This window comes from Lipotes vexillifer, unplaced genomic scaffold (assembly GCF_000442215.2).
Source record: "Lipotes vexillifer unplaced genomic scaffold, Lipotes_vexillifer_v1.1 scaffold1237, whole genome shotgun sequence".
Lineage (NCBI taxonomy): Eukaryota > Metazoa > Chordata > Mammalia > Artiodactyla > Lipotidae > Lipotes > Lipotes vexillifer.
In genome coordinates this window covers 514,985-524,014 of record NW_006771447.1, presented here as the reverse complement: position 1 = coordinate 524,014, position 9,030 = coordinate 514,985, and the positions used below count along the sequence as shown (strand labels likewise).

The following is a 9,030-nucleotide window of genomic DNA, read 5'->3' as shown; positions in this document are numbered from 1 at the left end:
GCAGGAAGGTGGGGTCTTGAGGAAATGTGCTCCAAGTAAACTCTACCCTTAAGAAAACGTGAATGTATTTGCTGGCCCATCTCTCCTCATTGGGTTCAGTGCTTCCATACTGAAAAAATCCAGGTCTACTCAGCTCTTCAAATTAATTAGAGCCCTACTTCCCAGTGGCTAGGAAAAGATGGTTAGGAATATTTAAATTGATTTGACCAACAGTAATTAAGTAATCGACAGTTAATACCAGTGGGGCTACCTGATGAATGCCTCAATTTTACACATATATTGGAGATACCTTAAATCATTTTCTAAAAACAAAGGGAAAAAAGTCAATAAATTAGTTGACGTTTGTGCATTCATCCACATTTTTACCCTGGTTAATGTTAATCCAGCATCGGTGTTAATACAGACAACAAAAATAGAAGGTTTTTTTAATGTCTAGGAAAAGAGAACGTTGTTAGTAAACTAACAGCGAGAAATGTAGGTTCTATACAACAGAAAATGCTTTTCAAAATGCATTTTGAGTGATCATATGAGCGATCATATCCAGTTCCTGTTCACCTCTAATGATACTAATGAGAGGCTTACTGGGCCAACAGGATACCTCAAAAGACATTGTGGAATTTTTGTGGCAATGAAAGTACAAGATGATATTAAAGGGCCTTAAGACTTTTAAAAAATAATTATTAGAGTAGAGTTGACTTACAATGTTGTGTTAGTCTCAGGTATACAGCAAAGTGAATCAGTTATACATATACCTATATCCACTCCTTTTTTTTTTTAGACTCTTTTCCCAAATAGGCCAGTACAGAATACTGAGTAGAGTTCCCTGTGCTATACAGCAGGTTCTTATTAGTTATATATTTTATATATAATAGTGTGTATATGTCGATCCCAATCTCCCAACTTATCCCTCCCCCGCATCCCCTGGTAACCATAAGTTTGTTTTCTATATCCGTGACTCTACTTCTGTTTGTAAATAAGTTCACTTGTACCCTTTTTTTTAGATTCCACATATAAGCGCCATCATATGATATTTGTCTTTCTGTGTCTGACATATTCACTCAGTATGACAATCTCTAGGTCCATCCATGTTGCTGCATATGGCACTATTTTGTTCTTTTTATGGCTGAGTAATATTCCATTGTATGTATGGACCACATCTTCTTTATCCATTCCTCTGTTGTTGGACATTCAAGTTGCTTCCATGTCCTAAGACTTTTTAACGACCTAAACTCTCAGTGTTTTACTTCCCTCTTATAAGAGAGATTAGATTGAAAAGGAATACAGGCTTCCCTGGTGGTGCAGTGGTTGAGAGTCCGCCTGCCGATGCAGGGGACCTGGGTTTGTGCCCCGGTCCGGGAAGATCCCACATGCCGCAGAGCGGCTAGGCCCGTGAGCCGTGGCTGCTGAGCCTGCGCGTCTGGAGCCTGTGCTCCGCAACAGGAGAAGCCACAACAGTGAGAGGCCCGCATACCGCAAAAAAAAAAAAAAAAAAAAAAAAAAAAAAAAAAAAAAAAGGAATACAAATGGAAAAGCTGAAATCCCAGAATGTAAATTTTGGTTTTTAAACAAATGTAAGATCATTTAAATAAATAAAAGATCATTCTCCCCACCCTAAAACAAACTAACAGATTTTTGGTTTGGTTTGGTTTGGTTTTGCAATAAACCAAAAGAAAAGTAAAATTAAAAAAAACAAACTTAAATGCCCAATGCTACAGGATAAATTTTAAGGACACCAGGCTCTAAAAATTTTGGCGGAGTAGAGTGCACGGCCTGTCTTTGAGGGGAGCTGGGGTTTTTTTGATTTTTTTAAAAATTTATCTATTTTATTTATTTATTTTTGGCTGCATTGGGTCTTCTTTGCTGCGTGCGGGCTTTCTCTAGTTGCGGCAAGCGGGGGCTACTCTTCTTTGCGGTGCGCGGGCTTCTCCATTGCGGTGGCTTCTCTTGTTGCAGAGCACAGACTCTAGGCACGCGGGCTTCAGTAGCTGTGACACGTGGGCTCAGTAGTTGTGTCTCGCGGACTCTAGAGCGCAGGCTCAGTAGTTGTGGTGCGCGGGCTTAGTTGCTCTGAGGCATGTGGGATCTTCCCGGACCAGGGCTCGAACCCGTGTCCCCTGCACTGGCAGGCGGATTCTTAACCACTGTGCCACCAGGGAAGTCCCGGGGAGCTGTTTTGATTATAACAATCTCTGAACCTGCTATTGGCATCAGTCTGTGCCTGTAGGTCCTCACCCAACCTCCCTGCTGACTCATGCCCCCTTTGGGAAAGCATGACCGTTGTCCCCTTTCCCTCGACCACCACACACAATACAGGGGTGATGACCAAGCTGGTAGGATGTTAGATGTCTAGGTCAAGTGTGATGGGGCAACCTTAACCACTTCCACCTCCAGGGACCAGCAAGGCAGCTCTGTGCTGGGGAGACATCACCCTTGAATGTCACCTCAAATAAATGAGGTCTTCTGATGCTCTCTGTACACACTGGTGTGCACCTACCATTCACCACCCCTCTGCTGTAAGCCCAGCTTCAGGGTTAGGGAACCTCAGGCTTCCCACTGTGAGACTCAGACCTTGGGAGGCATCCCAGTACCTCTCCAGGCACGCGCTCAGCTAAAGCATGGTGACCTTATGGGCACATCCTCAGACCACGCAGGCAGCCTTCAGCCTGAAGGGCCAGCCCAAAAGCCGGACATTTAACACAGTTTTCTTCTCCTTCCTTTTCACGTTCAGATGGATGGAGTGGAACCCTGGCTTCCCCTTGAGTATCGATGCCAAATGCCACAAGGATTTACCCAGAGATATCCAGTTCGATAGTGAGAAGGGAGTAGACTTTGTTCTGAACTACTCTAAAGCGTAAGTGTTCAAGAACTCGAGGATGCTGGGCAGCCCTCCAGCGGCTGGGGCCGGAGATGGAGCCCTCATTCCTCCCTTTGTGGTGGCCTTGGGAGGGGGGATTAGCTCAGCCGAGCAACTCTTCCCAAATCGTTTGATTATATCTCGGCAATAGCATGGATCCTTAATGCACAATCAAATCACAGGGAAACCTGTATCTAAACAAATTTTCAGACTGTAGGACTCCAGACACCAAACAACTGTTTTCAGCCCAGAGTGGAGGTTTTTACTTGGAGTGCCCCATCCCCATCCACAGCTCATCTCCCTTTGGGCTAGTTCAAGGGTAAACAGTGTCCAGGCTGTCACCCAGCTGGTAGGGCATTGCAGTAATAACGACCAACATGCCTGTGCTGATCACTTACATGCATCCCCGTTCGTCTTTCACTACAACCCCACGAGGCAGGCCCAGATCTTATCCCCATTCTGCAGTTGAGGAATATGTGGAATAAGGAGTACAATACCTTGCTCAGTAGCCCCTGCTAATAAACGGCAGAGATCCGAGCTCTGTGCTCCTTCTTGGCGGCTTAATTACTACACGGTTTTCAAAGATTCCCTGGGTGCTCATTACCAACATGGAGCCCCAGCCCTACCTCAGGGCTAGTGGAGGGGCATTTGAATCTCTACTCTGATACTTAAGGGAATTCTCACAATCATGCACATTAGGAAAACCCTAAATCCATGGTCATGCAACCTGTCCAAGCCTTGGACGGCCCTGAGGAGATTCAGCACCTCCCGGTGCCCAGCACCCCCTACCACCAGGGTGAGAGTCTCCCAGGGTGGGCCCTGGCCTTGTGTTGGCATAACCAGGAGGCAGACAGGTAGAGAAGCACTAACCCAGTTAGCTTCTGTGGCAGCATTTGTTTAGTTGCATAGCTGCTTCACTCAAGAAGTTGCCTCATTTGGTCAAACTTCTGTAAAGAAAGGGTGGGAGGCCACACACTCAGGCCTTCCTCTTTGGGGCATTTGAGAAAAACCCTACACAGACACACACACACACACACACACACACACACACACACACACACAGCCTCACAATCAAACTCCGCAGGGAATCCCCTCACATCACAGAGACTGGGATGCATTTGTCTCCCTCAGGCTGCATCTCCATGGGAGGGAGGAAGTAATAAGGGCCTGACACTTAATAAGCCTCTACTAAGTGCCAGGCTGTAGGTGTGGGTGCTTTCTATATAGAATCATCTGTTTTAACCTTCACAGCAACCCCAGGAAATAGGTACTGTTTTTAACCATCTCCAGGTAAGTAAACCGAGGCTCTGCCAGGTCCAGGTCAAGGAATTTGCCTAAGGTCATTCGGCAGGAATTGGCAAAGCCAGGATTTGAATCCAGGTCTATTGGGGTTCAAAAGTGGGGATTTTCTTCCCTGCTACTATTGAGATCAAATGGAGAGTAAAATTAAAACCAAGCCACTAGATTAGTAATGCGGCAGTACCCAACATCTGGCTCCCTGGAAACCTCAGGGCAATCATATGTCTCATTTCCTACCCAGGGGTTATTAGCATTATTGAGTCAAAGGCATGTGGCTTTAGGAGAGCAGAGTCCAGACCAGGATGATACAAGGACAGAAGGCCCTTGTAAAAGGGGCAGTTTGGAGAGAAAACGATAATGATAGAAAGGTAGCAAGGTCAGAGGAGATGATACTGCTTTGGGGAGTAGTGCCACCTCTGCTTAGTAATGGTGGGGGAGTGGATGGATGGATGGATGGTTGGATGGATGGTGAGTGGAGGGATGGATAGTGGATGGTGGATGGAAGGATGGTGGAGTGAAAGCCAGGCTGTGCCTTTCTTATGTCTGCTCAGTGTTCCTTAGGTCATTGTCATCTTCTATCTCAGGATCCCAGCACAGCAGCTGCCACAGGATAGGTGCTCAGTAAACCCTGTCAAAATGAATTGAGTGTGGCCTTTGTGGCCACCTCACAGGCCCTCACTTCACACACACACACACACACACACACACAATCACACACACACAATCACACACACACAATCACACACTTACCTTTTCCTTCTCATGTATCCCCATCATAGCCAACAGCATCCTAGATCAGTGGTTCTCAGTCCTGACTGTGCATTTAATATTAAGACTCCATGCCACCTCACTGCAGCCAGGCTGTTAAGCCAGCATTTGCAGCACAGGCATGAGTATATTTTAAAAGCTCCTTGGGGGATTCTAATGTGCAACCAGGATTGAAACCACTGGCCTTGATGCCTCCCTTGGCCTCATCCTCCATCCAGGTGAATGTGGGGTCATGTCCATCCCCTGGGTCTCAGTGTGCATGTCCTCCTTTCTCAGCTCCGCCATGTCTCCCCAGAATGTTCAGGAACATTCTTCTGCCTGCTTCCCCAGGCTCCATCCCACACAGAAATTAGAAGTTCATTCTCAAGTACATGTATAGTTTGTTGGAGGCTCCTTCTACAAAGCAAATATAATTCTTTGACTCCCCTACCAAAAATCCTTCAGTGATTACCCCAACTACAGGGGTCTCTGCCCAGCCTTCTCTCTTGCCCCCAGATGCACAGGCCACCCCAGCCATGTGTGTCCAGAGCTGAGGGTCTTCGTGTCCTCTTGTCTTTGCCTCGCTGTTTTCTCTGCCTCAAATGCCCTTTTTCCCTTCTTTGCCTGGCCAAGTCCAACTCATCATTTTTCAGGACTGGAGTAAGGTGCCCCTTCTCCTAGAAGCTCCTAGAAGCCCCAGGTCTGAGGGAGGCTTCCTCCCCTGTGCTCCCCAGTATGGACCACACAGGCCACCATCTCTCCAGCAATACCATAGCCCATCTTTCTCCACATCTTCCATGTTACTTGGCCCCTTGAGCTGCAAACTATTTGGCAGGACCAGAGCAAAGAAATCCTGAGATGGGCCCTCAGCCCCACCTGGCACAGCCCAGCTGGGGTGGTCAGCTGAGCACCAGCTCTGTTGGCACAGTGAACCAAGGACCATGAGGTCCTAAGAAGGAGAGAAGAGACACAGCCTCTGCATTTGAGGAGGATGCAGTCTGAGTCAAGGGGACTGGGCCTCAGGGAAGCAGGTCAGAGGGACCGTACCCCGGGAGGATGGGGATTCATGGCAGAGGGCTCTGGGCCAGTGGAAGGTGAGCCTAAGGAAGCTGGTGAACTTCTCTGAGCCTTGGTGTGTTCATCTAAAAAATGAGACCATAGCTCCCACTCCAGGCTGTTGTGAGAATGTTAAGGAACGACGTATGTCAACCCTGCACAGAGGAGGCTCTCCCTAAATACAGCATTAGTCTTCATTCATTCCTAGTAATGAGGTCAGGCCAGCCAGGACCCACTTCTCCAGCATCACCTGCTGAGCATCTGCTCCCTCAGATCGACCCCTGCCCTCAAGGGCTCATAGAGGGACCCTTCCTCTGTTTGGTGTTATCTCACTATGGGGTCCAGGAAGGCTTCACAGCAGAAGGACACCTAGCCTGGCCTTGCAGCTAACCGGACGGTTGGGAGCCTGGAGAAGCAGGACTCGGATGCTCTGGCAGAGGGAGCATCACGTGTAAAGGTTGGGTGTGGCCGGGCCTACTCACAGGACCAAGTGGGTGGTGAAATTTCATGTTGTCGTCAAAGGAGGAGCAGCTGATTTGTTTAATCACCACTCACCCTTTGCAGCCTGGAGCTTTGATTGCAGGAGGTTGGCGGGACTGGTAAGGGAATGTTCTCTTCAAAGCAAATTGAGAAAGAGAGCTTCCTTCCCAGTAGAGGAGAACAGTGCAGAAATGTGACTGAGCTCGGGAGAGGTGACCAGAGCGGGCTGCTTTGGTCCTCACCCACCGGACATGTCTCATCAGATGAGGTCGGGGTGGGGGCGGCGGCTCCTTGGGGTCTGGATTTGCAGTGTTGGATGAGAAACAGGGAGAGGCGAGGGAAATTAGAGCCACATTGCAGAAGGTTGACCTGGCAGCCTTTGAGGGTCAGATGAGTGAGCCCAGCAGTGGGGAAGAACAAAGACAGGGAACGGGAGAGTAGGGAGGACTTCCCGGGTGTGGATGTCCCGGGATCGAGTTGAAATTCAGGTCAAAATGGGGAGAGGCCGAGGGGAGAGCCCAGGGCACCCTTGACACTGTACATCTAGCTTATAGGCGGAGTGGGGTGGTCATCAGAAGGGAAAGCTGGACGAGAAGTGGTGAGGAGGAAGATGAGGGCTGTCTGGGGGCGTGTTGACGTTCAGAGCCCTGTCCGGCCTCCGATAGTGAGGCCAAGGGTAGAGTGGGATGGGTAGGCCCGGGGCTAAGCAGAGAGGCTTCAGGGAGCACTGAGGCCAAGCAAGGTTGGGAGCCCTGCAAGGGACGGGGGAGAGGGGGTCGAGGGCCAGATAGAGGCTTGCTTTGGGGACAGGGAAAAGAGTGTGGTCTGAAGGCAATAACTCTTCCCACCCCTGCCCCAGCCCCACAGAGCAGTCACCCACTGCTTGCGAGAAGTCAGACAAAATTACATGGACCGTAGCTCTTTGAAAGGAGCTGGTGGCATAGAGAAGGAAAGAGCGGAGCCCCAAGATGAAGGGCAGGAAGCTGGAGAGAAAAGATGGGCTTCCTTGCCCATGGTGAGGGCTGGGGTGAGAGCGAGAGAGGGAAAGATGATGGCCCGGGAGCAGGGAAGCCGAGGGAGCTTGTTCTCTTGACTTTGGAAGCCAAAGTCAGGAGTTTTGCGGGAAGAAGTCCCCACACCCTCCTACTGTCACCCCAGCTCAGAAACAAGGTGGCTCCGCATCACCAAAGCACTCAGAAAATAGGATTCTCCCCTTTAACTTCACGAATGCTACCCAAATCCTTGGATCTCCTTGGTAATTGTTAAAGTCATCTCCTCCTTGTTCTAACCGATCCCTGTACGTCTGTATATCAACCCTATTTACCTATGCTGAATTCTGTTACAGAATCAGAGATGTGTCCCATTGGAAAATAAGTTTGTTGGGGAAAATGTAGGGGGGGAAAAGTTCCCGCCTAAAAGTTAGACCTGGAAATTTTTACTTATATTAGCTAAAGTAGCAGTTTTTTTTAAAAATGGATCATAAAATAAAGGTATAACACAAATCATAAAGTAATGTTTCCTTTAAAAAGGGTTTGCTTTATAGTTAAATTAATTTGGAAAACATTGCAACCTCTCCAGCAATGGTTCTCAAGTTATAGCTTGCATCAGAATCCCCTGGAGGGCCTGTTAAAATCTGGACTTAGAGACCCACCCCTAGAGTTTCTGATTAGGGAAGGCTGAGGTGGGGCCTGAGAATCTGCATTTCTAATGACATCCTGGGGGTGCTGATGCTGCTGGCCCACCAACCACACTAGGGGTAGCAAGGATATACTTTGCTTTCCTGAGGGAAAAAAACCTATTAATCTATTCAAAGTATAGTAACAAGTATCAACTCATCTCTAATTACCCTTTAAAAGCAAAAGGTCACCTTATTTAGAGCCTGGAGAGCAGCGATTGTTTCAGACTCTAGCTGTGCCATCTTGGGAGACTTATTTAAGTTTTTTTGACCCATTTCCTTCCTATAAAATGAGGCTGGTGCTGCCTAACTGCTAGAATTGTTATGAGATTTAAACGAACTCATGTAGGCAGTGCCACTGCGGTGAGGTCTGGCACAGTGTACACCTAGTATCTAGTACCTCCATTCTGGATGCTTGGGAGGACTTTGTCCTCATTCCTGAGCCCAAGGAAGGAGACTGGCCAGGGAGCTACCTTCTCAGGCTCTGTTACTGCCTGTTTGCTGGCTCTTCTGGGCTTCCTCCATCCCCACGGGAGCTGACCCAGAGGAGGCTACCTGCTGCTTGTCCTTTGACAAATGCAAATTGAGCTCCGGGGGCTGGGGAGCCTGAGATGAATCAAAAGTGGTCCCTTGGTCCCAGCTCCAAGAAGCTCACAGTCTAGTGGAGACCAAGCTATGGACAGCTCATCACGATAGTATGTGGTAGATATTCCTTTGGAAAAGAGCACTGGGAAAACTTGAGGCAGGGAGGAAGCTCTGAGGAGGCAGCATCAGAAAAAAGCTTTCTAAGAGAGAAGCCCAACCTGGGTCTTGAAGGATGCATAGGAGTTCACCACGCTGATTGGAGGAGTGGAGGGGATGGCTTTCAGGGCGGTGAGAACTCCGTAATCCAGGAGGACCAGAGTGGGCGCCTGTGTAG

At 48.5% G+C, this 9,030-nt stretch overlaps 1 protein-coding gene across 3 annotated transcripts in view; it reads left to right on the top strand.

The window, feature by feature from the left end:
- Positions 1–9,030, top strand: part of ALOX5 (arachidonate 5-lipoxygenase) — a 58,635-nt gene that overhangs the window by 26,978 nt on the left and 22,627 nt on the right. For all 3 annotated transcript variants that reach the window (XM_007446787.1, XM_007446788.1, XM_007446789.1), the window contains exon 4: positions 2,729–2,851. In XM_007446787.1, the coding sequence (XP_007446849.1) occupies positions 2,729–2,851 (123 nt within the window). The remainder of the gene's footprint in view (positions 1–2,728; positions 2,852–9,030) is intronic.